Source organism: Sminthopsis crassicaudata, chromosome 2 (genome assembly GCF_048593235.1).
Source record: "Sminthopsis crassicaudata isolate SCR6 chromosome 2, ASM4859323v1, whole genome shotgun sequence".
Taxonomy (NCBI): Eukaryota; Metazoa; Chordata; class Mammalia; order Dasyuromorphia; family Dasyuridae; genus Sminthopsis; species Sminthopsis crassicaudata.
In genome coordinates, this window is record NC_133618.1 from 530,206,694 (window position 1) to 530,227,610 (window position 20,917).

At 36.0% G+C, this 20,917-nt stretch overlaps 1 protein-coding gene across 1 annotated transcript in view; it reads right to left on the reverse strand.

The window, feature by feature from the left end:
* The window catches only part of ALDH1A2 (aldehyde dehydrogenase 1 family member A2), a 109,117-nt gene extending 103,695 nt beyond the window's left edge, over window positions 1-5,422 (reverse strand). The window contains 1 exon segment of the mRNA XM_074294629.1: window positions 4,981-5,422. Within this exon segment, the coding sequence (XP_074150730.1) occupies window positions 4,981-5,097 (117 nt within the window). The 5' untranslated portion in view covers window positions 5,098-5,422.
* Between the last annotated feature and the right edge of the window lie 15,495 nt (window positions 5,423-20,917).

Sequence of the window (20,917 nt, forward strand, 5' to 3'; positions counted from 1 at the left end):
ATTCAACAAAGTTTCCACTGCATATGAACAATGGTCCCCATGATGGTTAATGACAATAAAAGTATTTCACACAGTTTCAACAATGACTCTTTCCTCAATTTCCTGCACTTGTTTTTTTTTAAAGGATTAATTATTTTATGAGACTTTAAACTGTTCCATCAATAGCTCTAAGAAGGATGTATGGCAAGTCAAATAATGTTTCCAGAGAATCACAAATGTACCATTAATTTTGGCTTACTATGACTTTTTAGGAAGTCCTAATTAATCTAAATAATACATGAGCAAATTAAACTTTAAGACACCCAACACATATTGGAACAATTTAAATGACATATCAATAAAAATAGTGTCTGAATTCATATGTTCTCAGGAGAAAAGTGATATATCTATAGGTCATTAGCCTAATGAGGAAAGCTATTAATGCCCAGCAGTGGCTACAATGAAAAGAAAGTAAAAGGAGGATAAGGACAAATTTCCCAAAAAGAACCTACTAGAATCTGGAAGAAATTATTTTAGTGGCACAAATTAAGCAAAAACCAATCAATGATTTCTATTTGTTCACTTATAACAGCTTTTAACATGGTGTTCACAGACCCCAGATGGGGTCCGTGAAAAGATTATAGAGGGGCTGTGAATTTGGATGAGAAAAAAAAATTATATAGATCGTTACTTTCACTAATCTTTTGCTGAAATTTAGCATTTCTTTCTATTATTAATTTTAAAAATAACAACATTGAACAGAGAAAGCAATTAATAGTCTTCACCAGAATATCAGAGGTCCATGATCCAAAAAAAAAAAAAAAAAAAAAAAAAAAAAGATTAATAACCCACACCTTTAGCAATGTGTTCCCTCTCTTTTTAGTCCCCTTATTCCTTAATTATCAATAAACCTTCCATTACCCCTTATTCATTATAAAAGGAAATAAATTCCAGAGTTTACCAGACATATATGTACATAGAAATAAAATGAAGAAATTCATTTTATAAAGAAAATTTTATTGGGTATTTCTTTTCTTCATCAAACATTACTACTTTTGAAATACTTCAATAGGATAATATAATTATTTGCCAAATAATTCTCACACACTCTTGAAAGGCTTCAAGTAATTCCAAAGTGGGGAGGAGGAGGTATTTGTCCTTCAAGTTGGGTACATTGCCCTGGGTTATGCTTAGACATTCAATAGTCTATAATCAAGCCAATTAAATATAGTATTTTATTATTAGTGACAGCAAGCAGGATATAGTACAAAATAGTATGGATTTGAATTCAGAAGGCCTTGATTCAAAACCCCACTCTGCCACATACCAACAGTGTGTGTGTTACTAGGTAAGTAAGTATTAACTCTGCTTGACTTATTTTTTCATCTGCAAAATGAGGGTAATTGTACTACAAGATTTCTAAGGTCCCATCCCATTCTAAATCATGAATTTAGCAAGTTTTAGTTAAAGTTGACTAAAATCCCCATACTAACTGTTGAGATGTCCTTGTGGGAAAACAGATGACTTTCCCCCTCAAACTAGTTCCTTACTACTACTTTATCTGGGTTCCTTTTTCCTTCTCTAATGGCTCCTCTCTTCAATGCAGTCTCTTTTGTTTAGAATCACCATCATCATCATCATCATCATCATTAAAACACACATACACACTTCAAATGAAATCAACCCAAACCCTTAGACCTTAAGTAACTATACTGTGGAACTAATAATAGATATTATGTAAGAATAGATACTTCCCTCAAAAAGAGGTAGTACTATTGGACATCATTCTTACTAGAGATAATGGAGCTTTCAGCAACATCCTCTGATTTAGGATTTGGTTTTCACCTTAAGGTCAATGAAAAGTTTCAGAGGTTTTTTTCTTCAGCAACCTAAGTAATGATGGGTTTGATTTGGGGGCAAAATCATTGAACTTACTCTCTTAAGTATCCCAAAGCTGGAATTTAAATATCTGTTGAGATAGAGATTAGATGACAGTAGGTAAACAGACAGATATGAGAGAAAAAGAAAGATAGACAGACATAAATAGAGAGAGGGAGGGAAAGAGAGACCGAGACAGAGAGAGAGAGAGAGAGAGAGAGAGAGAGAGAGAGAGAGAGAGAGAGAGAGAGAGAGAGAGAGAGAGAGAGAGAGAGAGAGAAAGAAACAGACAGGCAGACAGACAGACAGACAAAGAGAGAGAGAAACAAAATTTTAGTTTGGTGCTAAACTGGCAAAATTGCCTTAGCTAAGTCATTTTCACTCTCCTGGATAAGCAATTAAATAAAAGGTTCTTAACAAGGGATATGTCAAAATCTTATTTTAGAAAGAAAAATGAATGTCTTTTGATAAATAAAAGCAATCTAAACACACACAGAAATTTCCAGCTATCCTTATCTAACCATTTATTTGCATGCAATGAAATATAATGGTCCCTAAGGATAAACAAAATTATAAGTAATATCACTCACAAAGGACCTCTCCACTTGAGATGGCAAGATGGTTCTTTAAGGGACTTTTTCCCTTCATATCACATGCTACCTAAAGACAATATAAATGTAAGGCCTGTTTTTATTTGTTATTTGATGAACCCTAAAACTGTGAGACTTTAAATATATATCTTTGTTTTAGAAGCTCCTAAGGTGGTTATCAGTTTTCTAATTATCCATTTTACATTGGACCATTTTTTGAAACTAATATTTGCAAATTGTATTTATTTGAGAATTCAGGACATCACTGGAATGGCTTTTTTTTTCTTTTTCTTGTTTTACCCTAGGGTAAGGAACTACAATCCTAAATTTTCAAGAAAGAAGAAAAAAACAAATATTACTATAATTTGTGCTCAGGATTTTAAGATTTGCTTTGCCCCACTGCCTGGAATATATATGCAAACTTAGGGTTCCAGGCTAAAAAACAAAGGAGTAAAACTTTTGGGAATGTTCACAGATATCTGATTTTACAAGTTTGGGGAAAGTGCTTTCCTTTGGATTAGTGTTAGTGTTTATGGGAACTGTTTGTCACGAAAGAAATGAAGTGCCTCCTCCCCACAAATTAAAGAATCAGGTTGCAACCCATTCTTTCATTTCTAATTGTTTTTCTTTGTAATAAGTGGGAAAGTGGATACCAGATAAAAGTCTTCTACAGCCAATACTTCACATTAAAGGCTCCAATTAGCTATAAATCAGTTGTCTTTCCTACAGCAGCCGGCAAGGGAGAGGAAAAGAGAGGAGGTAGAAGGAGGAGTAAGAGTCCAACTGAACAAGAGAACCTGAGGAGTCTCAAAATTAAAACCTGAGACAGATACCTGCTCTAGCACTAACTTTAGCTCTCTGAGGAAGCTGTACAGAAAATGAGGCCAAAATTAGAACAGTAAAACCAAATCCCAATAGATTGATGAGGAATCTTTTCCCCCGTGGACCTATAAAGTCATCATTCTTTTTCTCTAGTCCACAACCACTGAAAATTGTTGGATATTCATTTTTATTTTTAATCAGAATATTGAGAAGGTTGGGGACCAATTGTTTAATGAAGCTTTTATGTTTGGAAATCTTTCTCCATCCCCCTCCCCAACCCCTGCCTTGTTCCCTCTTTGCAAAATTTGAGAAAAGATTGGCAGGATTGTTATGCAAAGACAGTTAAATCACTGTAACCATTAATAACTTTTCATTCTATCTTTCTTCCCTGATTTGTCACCTCCTCCACCTCATCCCCCTAAAAACTCTAACAGGTAGACAAAATCCATTAGTCATTTATAATGTGAATTATCGTCATTTGGTTCCTAAAACTCAGTACAAATGAAAGCCTTTCTAATTTATCACTTTAATTCAGTTCTTTTTTATTTACCATAAACCGTAAAGTGGAATACAAAAACTGATTTACCTACTAAATAGTTTCAGCATGAAACGTTTGCCAGAAAACACCTTTCAATGTTGGCCTTCTTAAAAAATTAAAGGATGAAACTTTTTTTTTTTTTAGAGGAAGAAAATCATGAAACAAAATAGAAAAAGACAGGATGACAAGAGTATTTTTTTTAAATCAAGTACAAGAAATCTGTCATAGTATTTCTTCCCCTTATTTTATTTTTTGTGTCATTTACAAACCTTCTAGAAAGTATGGTTTAATTTTTAGCTAATAATTTTCAACGGAGAAAAAAGGTAGAAAGAAATTCTAAGGACGATTAAATTCTATTAACAATAGTTAAAAGGAGAAAGTGTATTCTGTTTTATCTAAGGAATGAAAAAACCCTTCTAGATTTTGGCTCCCAAGATGTCAAAATTGGTTATAGAAAACTTGAACTCCAAAGTGAACCTGCTATCATACACTTAAAATGCTTAGTTTTTAATGTTCTTCGAGAAAAGTCACTTTCTGCACAATTCAAATGAAATGTTGGCAAGTATCAGAGTTACGTTATATTATTAGTGTTCTTGCAATTCTTTAAATAAGCACAATATTTTCCGTCTTCAAAATTTTCTACCGGAAAAAAAAAGACACCCACAACAATGTTAACTCAAGGGCAAAATTAGCCCTGAGATTTCGTCCAACGTAAAAAAAGTCTGGCAGAAAGGAGCGCCCTTGGAGTATTTAAAGATGTGAAAAACCAAGAAGCCCCTTGGGGCAAAGAAGTTTAGCTGGAAAAGAAGACCCTTTCCTTTGCCTCTGAAAAGTTGAAGTTGTTCATAAAACTTTCTCTGAGCAGTTAGAAACAAGAGGAATAAATGTATGTAGGTCACTAGACTAGCAAAAGGGTTGAGAAAAGAGGCTATCCTGCATCCACCAGTTTGGAGCTTTCCAGGATCTCTGCGAATCTGCTAAGAGTCCTGATGGTACAAAGCAGTTTCTTTGGGAATTCAGTCGCAGGATCTGGGGAGGTCAGGCTAGAATGAACCTCTAGGCTCTTTCAGATCATTGCTTCCCCTCCTCCCCAAATTAATCAATTAAAAAAAAAAAAAAAAAACCTCCTCCAGAAGGGATCCCGGGCTGAAGAGGACAATGGTGTCTACTTACCTTGGTGTATTTGATCTCAAGGTTGAGTGTGGGCGAAGGTAAAAGGTGCAGTGATGCCATCAGTGCGGTAGGGTCTGCCTTCACTTCTCCAGGCATCTCAATTTTACTAGAAGTCATGATCTTGGGGTTTCCTAGCACACACCCCTTTTCCCTTGCCTTGGATTTTCTCTAGCTCTCATATAGAGAGAGAGGCAAGTGTGTATATGTGTATATATATAATATATATGTCCCGGGGATCGGTGTGGAAGATTTAGCTCTCGCTCTGTATATAGGCAGGTGTCAAGCTGGGTCTCTTCTTATTGGACATGAGGGCAGAGGCAAGGGGGGCTGGTCCATCCTACCTAGGACGATAGAATTAAAATCCTCTATTTACATAAACCACTCAGCTCCGATCTGGGAGAAAGGCTTAAGTCAATCAGCACGCAACAGGTCACGGACGCGCGCTTGGTCAAGTCCACCCCGCCCCTCCTCCACCACCACTGCTCCCACTGCGTCCTCTACCCCCACATCCCTCACTTTGCCTAATTACTGCTCCCCAGATCCAGAGAACCCCCTCCGTGGACTCCCATCCCCCAATCCTGACAGAAAGATGGGGAGGGTGGGGAGCAGAGGAGATGAACACTAGGGTCTTAGGTACTAGGGAGAGAGGGAGGCGGGATGGGGGCGGGCCGAGTGGAGAGATTTATCCCCTCATCCTTTAAGCAGAATTAGCACCTCGGAACTAGGCGCACCTGGGAAGAAACCTTAGGGGGTGCGTAAGCAGACTGGAGTCTTCACTTAAGAGAGCGGAGTTGGCTAGTTTTTGAGAAGTGAATTAGCAGCCAAGTGCTAAATGGGGGGAGGGGAAGGAGAGAGAACACGGGGGGCCGTGGGAGGTGACCCAATTGTTTTTGCCCAGGCCAATGAAGCTTGTAAAAACTCTCCGCAAGCTGCTTCCCCGGCTCTCGCTGGGGGCCTGCGGGAGGGCGCGCAACCTGCGCTCCCCTTGTTCCTCGCAGCCGTCCGGGACCTAGGTACAACTTTCCCTCAGGGTGCGGAATGGGACCAGAGCGTGCTGCCCGAGCTGACTGCCGGGATAGGAGCACTTCCCTGCGCGCCCCCAGTTCTCCAGCTGGGGCTCGGGTTAACGGCTCGGAGAGAAGCCCAGGCGTGGCGTGGGACCGGTTTCTCCCTCTCAGGGAAGGGCATTATCCATGTCTTCAGTACCCTGGGTCCCCCCCGCCCCCCACATACACACATTCACGCTAGCTAAGGGGCGGAACTCCGCAGCCTTTCCCAAAGAGGTGCTGAAGGAGCCATCCCGGCCCCCACTCTGAGTGAAACGGCACGGGGGGCCTGGCCGGCAGGGAGGGGTGGACACTTCCCCCCGAGAAACTTCCCTCCCCAACATGTCTAACGTGCTGAAGATCTCGACTTTAGGTAGTCAGAGCCCCGCAAGCTTTAGCGCCAGATGAAAACTTTCTCCTCCCTTTTCCAAAAGTTGCACACGCCCTCCGTCCACCCCGCCCCCCAGCTCTGTCCCGGGACCCCGGCGTTCTGGGCATTTTCTCCTGTTAAGCTGCTGCCCTCTGCCGGACCCAGAACTCACTGAAGAGAGGACCAGGGCTGCTCGCCGGTCTGGAAGAGGTTCCTTAGTCCCACTATTCTGGCTTTCCTCCTTTTCTCCTTAATTTTCTCTTTCTGTCTCTCTCTCTGTCTCTGTCTCTCTCTCTGTCTCTCTGTGTCTCTCTGTCTCTGTCTCTCTGTCTGTTTCTCTCTTTCTCTGTCTCTCTGTCTCTCTCTCTGTCTCTGTCTCTGTGTCTCTGTGTGTGTGTGTGTCTCTCTCTGTCTCTGTCTCTGTGTCTCTGTGTGTGTGTCTCTCTCTGTCTCTCTGTCTCTGTCTCTCTGTCTCTGTCTCTCTGTCTCTGTCTCTCTGTCTCTCTCTCTCTTTCTCTCTCTTTCTCTCTCTCTCTCTGTCTCTCTCCTTTTCTTAAGTATAGAGATGTTCTATTCTTTTTTTCATCACTAAAGCCCTTCTCCGTGCTTTTTATTTGTATCACTGACCCTAAATCCAATGATTTTATGACTCCACTTTTCACATCCAGGCTTCTTTGCTTTGTTTTCCCTTTTCTCTTCTCTCCATTAATCTTTCTTTTCATTTACTTTTACAGTCCTTACCATCTTTCCTTCCCTCTCCCCACCAAGTTTGGGGAATACCACAGCCTCTCCTGGGCTCAGTCTTTAAATGTGGAGCAGAAAGTATGGAGGGGAGGAGGCACTTTTTCTTCCTCCCTTAAACCAAATCCCCTAATCTAAGCCTGACAAGAATTAGGGGATTATGCTCTCTGCTTCTCACTTTGGAGAGTGAGAATTCCCCATACCACTTTAGAAGCAACTGAAATTGTAATTCCATGGGTTTCAGAAAACAATTGGGTAGCCCCTGTTATTTGTCCTTTGTATATCAAACCTGGAAGGAATGTCTGTCTGAATTATGGAAGTCTAATCCAGGCCGTTAATGAAAAAGGGTTAAAAATAAAAGAGATAACTTGAGTTTTTTGGTAGCTCACCCATTATAAAACTCCAGTGTCATAAAGTCTAGATTATTTTACTTGTTTAAGGGAATATTGCTAATTTGAAAAGAGATGGGAAAATCCTTAGTGGTTTGCCAAAACCCCACTGGCACACAAAAGGTACTTTACATTAAGTGAATGAGTAAAGATGTAGGTGAAGAGAGGATTATCTTATGTGGAAAAAGCAGAATCTGGTTGATTTGGGGAGAAAGGGGATAATAAGAAGGTAGAAACCTTCCTGGAAAAAAAAATGGCTATGGAATCATTCAAAAACATTTATTAAGCACTTACTGTGTGCAGAATATTCCATTAGGAACCGAGGACTATGCAAAGGAATTCACAGTCTAGAATGAAAGGGGGTTATTGGTATAAATTGAAAATGAATCCATTAATTAATTGAATTATTATATGTTACATATTAATATAATGAAATGAAGCTTTGCCAAGGACTAGTCAATATACTTTTAAAGTACTTCACAAAGTACTAGCACCTGAAAAGGAGAAAGAAAATTTTTGATTAAAAAAAAAAAAAAACTCTCCAAAATTTAAAAAAAGAGAGAGAAGCACATGGTTTAGTAATTTGGCATTGGACTTGGAGTCAGAAGGTCCTGTATGCAAATCTAACCTCAGTTTCTTGTTTAAACTATGTGATTTGGGTAAAACCTCTCAGTACCTCAGTTTCTTCATCTGACCTCAAAAAGTCTCTGACAGCTCTAAATCTATGAATTTATGATCTTTACTGATAGAAGTCCTTTACTGGGAGCTTCCCATAGTGATGAAATCAGAGGTCTAGTGTATTAAAAAAAAATAGAAATTTCTTTCCATTCTGTATCCTGAAGGCCTAGCATCATACTTGGCACATTGAAAGTGTTTAATAAATGTTTTTTGATTCATTGCTCAGAAAAGAATGAATTTTCCTATACATTCCAAAAAGTACTCGCTCTGAAAAGATCATTCTAAAAGGTCATTTTAATAAGTAAAATATCTTTCTGATTAATTCATAGTAATAACACCTGGAACATAGTATGTTAGCATTTGCAAAGCACTTTTCGTACCTATCCCTTCTGAGACTCATAACATTGTGAGATACCCTATGTTGTTTTTGTTCCCATTTTTGTTGTCCAGTCATATTTTTCAGTTGTGTCAATTCTTTGTAACTCCATTTGGGATATTCTTGACAAAGATACTGGAATGGTTTGCTATTTCCTTCTCCCAGATGAGGAAACTGAAATAAGTAGGGCTAAATGATTTGCCCAAAGTTACATATCTAGTAAGTGTCTGAGGCCAGATTTGAATTCACTAAGGTCCATCTTTATGATTCCAGGCCTGATTGTCTGAAACAAACTTAGAGAGATTAACTGATTTGTCCATAGCTAGTAGTATGTTATAGTCATGATTCATAGATTTCCCTTTAGATTGTAAAACTGTAGAACAAGATGATGTCCTGTATGACTTTTATATTCTGTATATCCTAATATATTATTTTATATCCTGTATCTCCTAATATTGTTTTGGTCATGCATTACTAATTGTTTAATTATCATTACTAATCATTTCAAGCAAAAAAATTAATACACCCCCCTATTTACCTTAAATCAACAAATCTTTATTAAGGCTTACTATATTCCACAAGGAATAGCTAGGTGATCCTGTGGATAGAATACAGGACCTGAAGTCTGATTCTTCTTTCTGAATTCAAATCTGATTTATTATCTGTGTGACCCTGGGCAAATCACTTAATCCTGTTTGCCTCAGTTTCCTCATCTGTCAAATGAACTAAAGAAAGAAATGACAAACTACATCAGTATCTTTGCCAAGAAAACTCCAAATAAGGTTACAAAGGGTCAGAAACAATTGAAAAATGACTGAACAACATATTCAGCAAGATTCTCAGTGTGTGTGAAAGTTTCAACATTCTATAATTTCATCTGTAACTTTATCCATGATAGTGCTTATGCAGCTATGATTTGTTTATCCTAATTTAGAGGAATCTAATTTTGTTTTTCTTTTCTCTCCTTTTTTTAGTTATTGGCCAGTAGTTGGAAATCCCCATGTGTGTGGGCTATGTGGACTTTTTTTTTTCCAGTGCTTTTTCCACTATCCCAAACATATAAAGTTCCAGAAAGTAGAACAAGTGGGCCTTTCTAAACTGTGTATCTTCTCTAGTATCTCATCCAGAGCTTTGTATTCTGTAAGCACTTAATAAATGTTTAGAGAGTTAAATAACATCATTCAAATGTAAGCAAAAATATGATTATACAATAGTGTTACAGCAACTTTCTCTAACCTTCTATCTAAACAAACAAAAACAAAAACCAAAGTGTAACCTTGGGCTATGCCAAGAGAGGATAATAATTTTGGGGGTTTGAATAGCAATCATTCCACTGTACTCTGCCATGGTTAAACTGTGTTATTACAAGTTCTTGTTGCCACATTTTAAAAAGGATCTTGAAAGACTGAAGCATGTACAGAGGACAACTAGAATGGTGAAGAACTTCAATATCAGGATACATGGGAATCAATGGGAGAAATTGGAAATTATTTGTTTGGAAAAGAGAAAATATAAAAGAGCTAAGTATCTGGTTTAAGAGTCTGGAATAAAGAAGAGGTGTTAGAATTATTCTGTTTTGCCCCAGAGGGGCAAATTGCAAATAGATGCAAATTGCATAAGTACATATTAAGTCCTGATATAATGAAAAGCTAATAATTAGAACTATGCAAAAATGGGATGAGCTGATTGATAAGGAAAGGACCACTTATCTCACATGCTAAAGAAAAAAATCTTTATTCAGATATGAGTTGGAAAAAAAATGCCTCTGAAATGCTTTTCAACCCTAAGATTTTGTATTTCAAGACTGCTAGCATGACACCTAGTGGTCATCTGACGGAGCAGGGAAGAGGATGTGGTTAGGACCTATTAGCTTAAATATAAGCCAAAAACTATTTGGGTAAAATGTACAACTAAGTAAAAACATTTTTTTCCCTTAAAAATCTGAAATATGCTATATTCTAGAGATCAACAATTGGTTTGTGGTTTGTATATTAAATCTTATTGATTTTCTCTTGTTTTAATACCAAATAGAGAATAGCTTTTGGCCAAACCACTAATGTTTAAATGTTCAAAAACATATGAAAATAATGCTAAGCATCTATTCTTCCTTACTAGAATATTCCATTTTATTTCATTTCAATTAATTAACAGTTAATTTTATCTTTATTCTACTTTCACTGGGGGGGAAAAGTGAAACTGTTTATACATATATATATATATACGCACATATACATATACATACATACATATATAGTTAGTTAGTTAGTTAAGCAAAACAAATTCCTATAGGAATTACATCCAAAAAAGTCTTCTAGTGACTTGACCTTTGTGCCTCTGTTTCCTCATTTGTAAAATGAGAATTATAATAACACTAAGATAATATTTATAAAATGTTTAGTATACTGGCTGGCACATGTTTATGATTTCAATTCTATTAAATTCTTCAAAATTCCATTGGGGTATTCTTGGTAAAGATACTGGAGTAATTTGTTATTTCCTTTTCTAGGTCATTTGACAGATGAGGAAACTGAGACAGACAGGGTTGAATGTTTTGCTCAGGTCACACAGCTAGTAAGTGTCATGGGACAAATTTAAAAGATCTTCTTGACTATCCATTGTGACACCTAGCTGCACATAAAAGGTACTGTATAAATCCTTGTCATCTCTCTCTCTCTCTCTCTCTCTCTCTCTCTCTCTCTCTCTCTCTCTATATATATATATATATATATATATATATATATATATATATATATATATAGACACACACATATATATGCATCTATATCTCCAAATATGGATATATATCCATGTTATATATATGTATATGTATGTATATACACATGTCTTATTCTGCATCTTGAGTCCATCTTTTCACTTTATCTAACATTCTTCTCCTCTTCCTCTTTTTCCGATCTTATCTCGGATCTTGGATTTTCCAGTTTATCACTTCTGCAAGCTTGTCCAGAATTACTGCCCACCCCAAAGTATTAACCATGTTTTTCTCAGCTGCTCCTCTTCGAAACCCCATGCTCCCTACTCCCTATTCTGTAATACATGAGGGCACCCACCTTCTGTAAAATGTCCCTGTTCCATCTAAATTTTTAATTCCCAGAATCAGAGCAATGCTTCTTAATAAATCCACTCCTTGGCCATCAATGAATCTTAACCACATCTTTTCCTACCATCTCCTTATTCTCTGTACATTTAAGGATTTAATGTCTCAGTTCATAGATTTAGAACTTGAAAGGACCTCAGCGGTCATCTTGTACAACCTTCTGATTTTATAGAGAGGGAAAAAGAGGTCTGGGGAGCTAAAATAATTTACTAAAGATTATCCAGATTGTAAAGCCATGGAACCAGTATTTAAACCTATGTCCTTTGTCTCAGTATTTTTTTCCAACTGCATTGTTCTACCTCAAGCTTTGTATCTTAAACCTTCTGTTTGTTTTCCTCTTCTTGCCTACATTCTTCCTCTTCTCTCTCCTCTATTTACCCCATTATACATCCAAACTTTCTACATTCCCAATATGTTAAGATCATATGATGCTAGGGGAAAGAGCCCTGGATTTAGTCAGAGCACTTGGGATTGAATTCCAGATCTGTCACTTACTATTTGTATTATTTTGCTTCTCTTGACTCTATTTTCTTATCAGCAAAATGGGGAGCTTGAGTTACACAAACTCCAAGATTCCTTTCAGTTCTACATTTCTTACCTACATTTCTTACCCTATTAACTTTCATAGTGTTTTGCCCTGCCTCAGAAGAATAATGTGGCCTCTCTTCTGTGTTTCTCTCTTTTATCCTCTTGAACTACAATTGTTTATTATTTAGAAAAATCTTATACGAAAGTCCCTAAGTGAATTTAACTAGACTATATTTCTTCATGAAAAATTATTAGGCCTCATGGGAACCTATTATTCTATAGCAACAAGTATTTTGAAAGAAAATACTTGTCCGATGTTTCCCCAGCTAAATTATAGCAGATAAGACTATCATTTTAAAATATCAGCTTTGCTCAACTTTTGACTTTGAGATATGAACCTGGAATACTTAGAGGTCTATGTTTCCAAGCAGCTATAGGAAGGAAAAAGGAAAATGCTTTAGAAATCACTGAGGCAAACAAAATATGGAGCACAAAGATTCTCTTTTTAGATGACATTTTTTATATTTTTTAAACTTTAATTTAATTTAATTTTTTTTAACAGTAACAAAATGTCCAACTCAAACTTTGAGCTCTGGTATGCACGAATTATTTCAGTCTCAGGTGGCCCTGCCTAATTGCCTTTGTGTTCCCATTACTAGCCATGCTGACAGCCCACCTTTTCCAATAGATACTTGCATTTTAATTTATCTGCAAAAAATAAATCACACATTATAGCATTTTCCTTCTCTGGGTTAATTGAATCAGTTCCTTAAATGTCTCTAAGCCTAATGATTTGAAAGAAACTCATTATTTGGAATATTTAAAAAATTACAGCCCCTAGGTTGTGTGCTGAATGATCTCAGTCCTTATTTCAGATATGAATGTTTCCTAATGATCTCATTCATCTCAAATAGGGAGAGGCTGGGTCACTTTATTTGAAATGTTTCCTGAAAAATCTAACAAGGAAGCTTAATGCAAAGTATATTTATAGAGAAATGGCATTTAATTCATTATAAAAAGCTTATAAAGAACTTTATATATTTATATTCATAAATGCTTAATGAAGTATTTTAGACCCATTATAACAGATGCTATAAAAATAAATGCATTTTTAAAATTTAATATGAATATTAACTTTTTATAAGAAATCCAAAAGGTCAGTTAATATTCCTTAGCTTTCCAAAGTCCAGAAGAGACCAATGAAGGAGGCTGGAATTATGGTATTTATTAACTATAAAAATGTCCCACAAATTCATTCTTTCTATCCTGACATGGCCTATGGTCACCATTTCCTATGGCAAGGAGTGTTTTGTGTTTATGTAGAGGAAAGAGGAAAGTCCTAATTGGATGTGACTCAAGAATCATGATTTGAATCAAAACATAGTACAATATATATATTTTTAAAAATCAATTCTCCACATGCTGGAATCCCTAAGAGATGGTTTTAAAAGTCAACTTGACATGTTCTGTTGTAAAGCTCATTTCTACTGGATAAATATTTTAGAGACTTCCAAGTGACTGTTAGGGAGTGCTTAGTGTCCAATCAAAAGTAAAATATTAATAGAAATTCCAACTTTGTAGGCCTTGGAGAGTGATATGAAGAAAGGGATATTACCATTCCTTCCCCCCAACCACACTTCTCAAGCTGTCTGTGTATAGGAAAAGTTTGTACTTTTAATTTTAAAAACTTAATATTATAGATTAAATTTAGTATGGTGGCATGAAAGGAAAATTAGAGAGAAAAACCACTAAATGATTAATACCCTTTGACCCAATGCTCATCATGTGTCATAGACCACTAGAATAATAGTGGCTAAACAAAAAGGTTTCATATATAACATAATATTTTTTCACAACATTGATTTCCTTGCTACTTTTAAGGCTCAACTAAAATGTCTTCTTCCTGTTAATATTTTCCTACTTGTCCTTATGTCTCTTGCTTTGTATATATTTATCTGCAAGTTGTCTCCTCCATTAGATTATAAGTTTTTTGAGGGGAAGGACTGCCTTGTGCTTCTTTTTGTATTCCTAGAACTTAGCACAGTGCTTGGCACATAGTAGGTGCTTAATAAATATTGATTGATTGATTTCTGATAGCAAATAAAGTATCTGAATTACATGAAATATTACTTTAATGTGATAAAGGACAGGATGAATTCTGAGAAACATGGAAAGAACTACATAAAATAATGGTGTAATACATGATAACACAAATTAAGATAACATTAAAGTAGCTGAACTAAGAAGACTTGCAATGAACAAGCTTCATTTCAGAAAGGGAAGATAAGTACAACCCAACTCTTAATAGAGAATTAGGGGACTCCAGTTGCAGAGTGAGGTACATATTTTCAGAAGTGGTTGTCTTATAAGTTTTTTCTCCTCCTCCTCATCCTCTTCTTCTTCTTCTTCTTCTTCTTCTTCTTCTTCTTCTTCTTCTTCTTCTTCTTCTTCTTCTTCTTCTTCTTCTTCTTCTTCTTCTTCTTCTTCTTCTTCTTCTTCTTCTTCTTCTTCCTCTTCCTCCTCCTTCTTCTTGTTATAATTTTAATTATTCTTCTTTTTAACAAGAAAGGGGTTAAAGGATGGTGAGAAATGGAGAATTTTTGTTCTTTCCTCTCTGGTAGTGATTAAGAAAAAATATGCTGTAAGCCTCTGAGCGGGGTGAGAGGCTTCTGGACTTGATCTCCCCACTTGGGCCCATGTGTGACCTGAGAATAGAGCCTTTGTTCTTGCCTTTTTGGATGTGTTCTTTCCTTTTCTTAGGTGAAGGAATATCTGACTAGGCTGAGATTCTGTTATCATCAAAAGGTTGGGAGAGTAAGCTGCTAGAGGTCTGGGATCCAGATGCCATGTCAGATTTTTTGAACCACTTATCCTAATAAGAAACAAAGTCCTGAGTGACCAACTTGATACAGCAAAGAAATGATTTAAAGACAGCTAAGAAGGAGTGACAGTGAGTCATCCTGTTGCTTCTGCCTCATTCAGAAGGGAACTGCTTTAAGGTGGAGCCCATTCTCCTCAGGAAAGTAAGTGGTTTAAGGGAAAGTATTCCCTGGGGGGCTGGGGAAAATATTTATATTTCTGTTCATATACATATATATATATATATATATATATATGCTTTTGTTAAAGTTATTTTTAAGACATCAATTAAAAAGACAATGGAAAAAGTCTTAGAATTAGAAGACCCAGATTTGAATTCTGGCTCCAACAATTACTTAACTGTGTGATTTTAATCAAGTCACTTAATTTTATTGAGCACAAATTTCCCCACTTATAAAATGGGAATAACAATTTATATTAGCTCTCAGCTTTGTGAAAATGATGTTTTTTATATCTTAAAATACTATATTAATACTTATGATCAATGGTATATTGTATAATATAAAACTTTAAAGTTTGCAAAGCATTATATTTATTTTGTTTCATTTGAATCTTACTATAACTTAATAAGGTAGAGTTTATAAGTATCCTTGTCCCAATTTTACAGATGAAGAAAATGAAGTAGTTTTAAAGGAATTCATTGATTTATCCAAAGACACACAGATATTAAATGTTAGTGATAAGATTAAAAGCCAGGTCTTCCTGACTTCAAGTATTATTAAATATTTATCATCTGAGTATAGTAAAAAAAAAAAAAAAAAACCTTTGGGACAATGGTAAAGTTATAATTAAAATTAGTTTTAAGGGAAAACTGTGGCTTACAATTATTTCCAAAATTTAGTAAACTTCTTCATACAGCTAAGTTCAGAGAGGCAGGTATCCTTGACACTTCAATTAATCTCTTTGAAGAATTAAATGGTTTAAAAAGCATTTATTAATATTTTAATTAATTTAATATTTTTTGAAAAATTAATTAAAAACTTGTTATGTGACACAGGTACTGTGTCAAGTATTCATGATCCAAAGAAAGGAAAAAACATAAAAATAATCCCTGCCTTGAAAAAGTTTAAAACCTAATGAGGGAGAAAAATGTGGTAAATAAGGTGCATATAAGATACACAGCATAGAAGGAAGGTCTTGAAACAAGCCAGAGTTGCCAAGAGGTAAAGACAAAGCTCTCCAGGCCTGGGGGACAGACATGACAGGGACTGAGGCAGAAACTGAAATATCTTATATGAAGAACAGAAGATAGCAATGACTATCAAGCATGAGGTAGGGAGTAAAATCTGAGATAATTGGAAGAGAAGGAAGGGGGATCATTGTAAAAAACCTTAAATGCCAAACATTTGATCCTAGAGATAACATAGGCCTGAATTTGGGCAGTGGCTGTAGGAATGGAGAGATGAACATATATATTTTTAAAAATACATGTTTAATCCAATTACCTTCTCATCAATAAATAAAATTATTTTGTTTCAATAATATTCTCATCTTCTAATTCAACTCATACTACTATAGTTTGCTCTGATTGGTTTCCTGTTTCTGGTGTATCCCTCTGGAATTCACTCTTCACAGGGCTGCTATATTAATTAATATTCCTAAGGGTAAGTCTGCCCAGGCCATTCCCTTATTTAAAGCTCTTTATTGCTCACTATTGCTTCTAAGATAAATTGCAAGCTACATACATAAGATTGTAAAGCCCTCTACAACTCCTAAACTTACTTTCTCACTGTTACATTTAATCAAACTGGCCATTCCCCAAACTCGACATTCTATTCTCTTTGCCCTCACAAAAGATGTCCTCCATATCTGGAAAACAGTCCTTATCCACTCCTGACTCAGAATATCTAATTTCCATCTAATCTTAGCTCAAGTACACAGAGCCTTTCCTGATTCCCTCCATCTCCACTGGCTGCTTATATATTTTTAAAATATATTGTATATCCTTTCACATGTAAATTTTTTTACTCTTGATAGAATGAATTCCTTGAAAGTCAAGATAACTTCATTTATGTCTTTGTTTTGCATACTACCTGTGATAAAATGGGCACTTAATTAATATATGCTGTTTGTTTGAGGCAAAAACTCAAAAAACCCAAATTCAGTAGTGACTATGTGATCCTCACCAAATAATTTAACTTTGTGAAGGCTCAATTTCCTCTTCTGCAAAATGGGGATTGTAACAATACCTATACACAAAGTTCAAAGATTCATGAGCATTAAATAAAATGATGTATATTCTATAGTATTAGCTCTTAAAGATGATTTTGTAAGCATACCCACTATATGTGAGATGGTAGTGTAGGGGAAGTCAACATAGGTCCAGAGTAAGATGTCATGATCCAAACCTAACCTGAAGAAAGAAATGGAGAAGAGGACAGAGGAGCAGTCTTCCCTTCCTGTTCCCTCTTCTTCAAAGGAGAATTAAATCCAACACTTTGTCTTCTTCCTGATATGACACACTTAGAACTACACTATGCATTTAAAAAATGAATCCTCCATTTCTCCCTTATATGCTAGCGTTGTCAAATTGCAAAGAGAAGAGAAGGAACATTTTGTTACCATCCATTTTGTTTTCTTTTCAATTAAAGCTATTGCTCATCTCTAGGAGTAAATCATTCTTCTGCAGGCAGGGACTTGAACATTCATCTGCTTTCTAGAAAGTGTTCTGATCTAAAATCTCAGGACTACAGGGGGCAGTACTGAATAGCCAGGAGTACCCATGGCTCAAACTTGATCAGAGAAAGTATATTCAGAACTGCTACTTTCTTACCCACTATAGGGAAAGAGGAGGTAATTTTTTTCCCCCTCAAGTCAACCTATAGTATAAACACTCAGTAGATTTACATCTATACATTCTAATCTTTGAATTGAAGAATAGGATGCCATGTTTTCTCCCTTTGAATTTCTATTTAATTTGCTATTTTTTAAATTTATTATTTGAAAAACACATCAACTCTCAAATGGATTGACCTTTCTGCTAATGTATACCACCTAAATTAACAGAGGCAATTAACTAATTCATATTGGAATTGTGCACTTTCCAAGTCTCATTCATCATCTCTAAATGCTGGATCTGGTGTTGCAGCTTAAATTTTTTATTATTACCCTTTAAAACTGAAGAAATGTCTTACATCTAATTAGCCAAACTTACAGATTCAATTAATAGATTCATTATGGCTTAATTAATATTGTGACAGGGCTAGGGTTCGTCTGATTGCTGGCTAGGATCCCTCAAACATTGAGATGAATAAGCCATCATCTTATGGACAATTTCTACAGGAAAGCATGTGAATCCCTTATCATTTAAAGCACCTTGAATATGCCATTGTAGTGTCTCCATGTGCTTCAAGATTCCTTCTCAGGAAGTCTGAGATGCACATTACATTGGGAAAGACAAATTTTTCCAGAGAAAACTTCCCTATGATTGTATAAAAATGAAGACTTTTAAAAAGAAAAGCATATTCTAGCAATAATTGGTCAAAATAATATTTTAAAAAATAACTACACTATACTTGTAGCAATAGTTGCAATTTTCTAGCCTGATTTTTTTTTGGTAACATGGCTTAAGTAAATGAAAGAAATGGGAATCTAATATTTTTTTAAAGCAACAAAATATAATTATTAGAAATAATTTAGTTTTAGAAAAACTAAATTCTTAGTTTTTCAGCCATGTGTGGTTATAACTTTCAAAAATAATATTTTCCACAAAATTCTACTTTAGTGATTTATCCTGGTCATAGAGGTTACTGCGTATTTGTCGAGGCAAAGCTAAAGATTCTTAAAGCATTTCCAGAGTAATCCTAGTGACAGGCTGATTTCTAATTAAGAATGATAAGTTCTAGTTAAGAATGACAACTCATATCATCCATAGGTTATCCACTAAGTGACAAACTCTTTGGCCATAGCAACTCTTGAAGCAAAATAAAATTCAAAATTGTTCTAACTCCTCTACAATCCATTTTTCTTTCTTTGGTCATGGTGGTAAAGATACAAAAACATGGACAGACGGTGCTAAGAACCACACAGTTTTAAAACTATGTCTAAACATTAACATCTACTTAGTACAAAAGGTCCCTTTGCTATTCCTTGCATACAATTTTCTGTCTTTCAACTCGGGATATTTTTACTATCTCCAAAAGCTTGAATTTTCTCCCTCCTAACTTCCATCTTTTGCCTTCCCTTTCTTCTTTTGAGTCTCAACTAAAATTCTATCCTCTATAAGAAAAATAGGTGAGATGGAAGAATTGCTTTTACTGTGAATTCAAAGGCATGTTTGAACATAAGCATGTTTTGAAACATCTGGCCAAATAAAGCTGCAGAATTCATTAACAGGTGCACCTTCATTTTTAAAAAAAAGAAGAAAAAGAAATCCATCATGAAGATAATTGAAGCATGTATGTCAATAAATATTGCAGAGGATTAGAAGGTAGATAAATTTTATTCAAGAAGTGTAAGGGCCCTTTAAATGGGCGGCACCACAGTGCAATGGGAGATTGAGGCCCGGAAGTATTCTCTGTGGATATTAGGACTGCCCTGTAGGTAGGATCTTGGCCACATTGAGATAGCTTCGTAATGGGTGACTCTCTCGCTGTGTGACCTCACAGGCCCTATATAAGCCCACTGAAGACAGTAGTCGCTTTCTTTAGCCTGGCGTTCTTTAACCTGGTTCCCTAACCTGGGGTAGCCAAGCCAAGCCAAGCAGATGGGTAGCCCAGAGAGGTAAGAAGTTTGGTAGAGAACATGTGGGTCTTCTGACCAGGTGTTCACTAGGGAACCAACAAGTCAGGGCATCAAGTCAGTGGTTAGGTATAATAAAGGCTTTTAAGATTACACGTGGCTGTTCTTGAGTGGGCTACTGGTTATTAAACTATAGATTCAAGAGATCGTGGCCAGAGACCTTTGAAGGCCTCAGAGCAGGCGGGCCGGGTAGAGTTGACACTGCAAAGGTCAGTGGTCAAAGGTGCTCTGTTGGACCTAGGACAGACTGGTAATAGTAACTGCCAGGAGGGCATGTTACAAAGAAGTACTCAATAGATCCTCCAAGTTTAGCAACTGTAATGCAAAAGAGGCAGAGCAATTATTTTTAAATATGGCTCAAGATCAAAAAAAGAGGAGAAAGTCTTGTAGATACACACAGATGTTAAATATATTTATCATTAATATTTTTTTTAAAGAAAATACTGGGTGGAAGTGGACAGAGCAAACATGGAAAATGGTAGGGCCTAGATCTATGATTGCATTGATATAGCAAACTCACAGGTGAGGAATGTCCATCTATAATAAAAGACAATAATTTCTAGCCTTAGACAGCTGTCTGGAACCCTTACTTGTTAGATAATTTGTTCTTGGGTCACAGAAACAGTATTGTTCAGAAGTGGTACTTGTATTCCATCCTTTTTTATTTCAAAGTCAGTCCTCTGCCCACTATACCATGTAATCCCAAATTTAAATTGTCTTGACAGGAAATGACTAGTTGCTATGTGGCAGTCATTTTCAAATCAGCTGTCTGACTATCAACTTTTAAGGATAAAAATCAGCTCTAAAATTGAGAAAATATAGCCTGTTATTAAAACAGCTCCAACTTGCTCTGATTCAACAAGGTGTTGATGCTGAAAGATTCAGGAAATGAATATAACTACAGAAATCACACATAGTATCATTGTTTGCCAGAGGAACTTAATTGCTATCAAGCAATGACCATAGTAAAGATGTCAAAAAGGCCTAAAAAATGTATGAGTCATCAAACACTTAATGTCTTTGCTAACTGAAGATATGCAACCGCAGCAAACTGCAAGACAAGGTTAGTATATA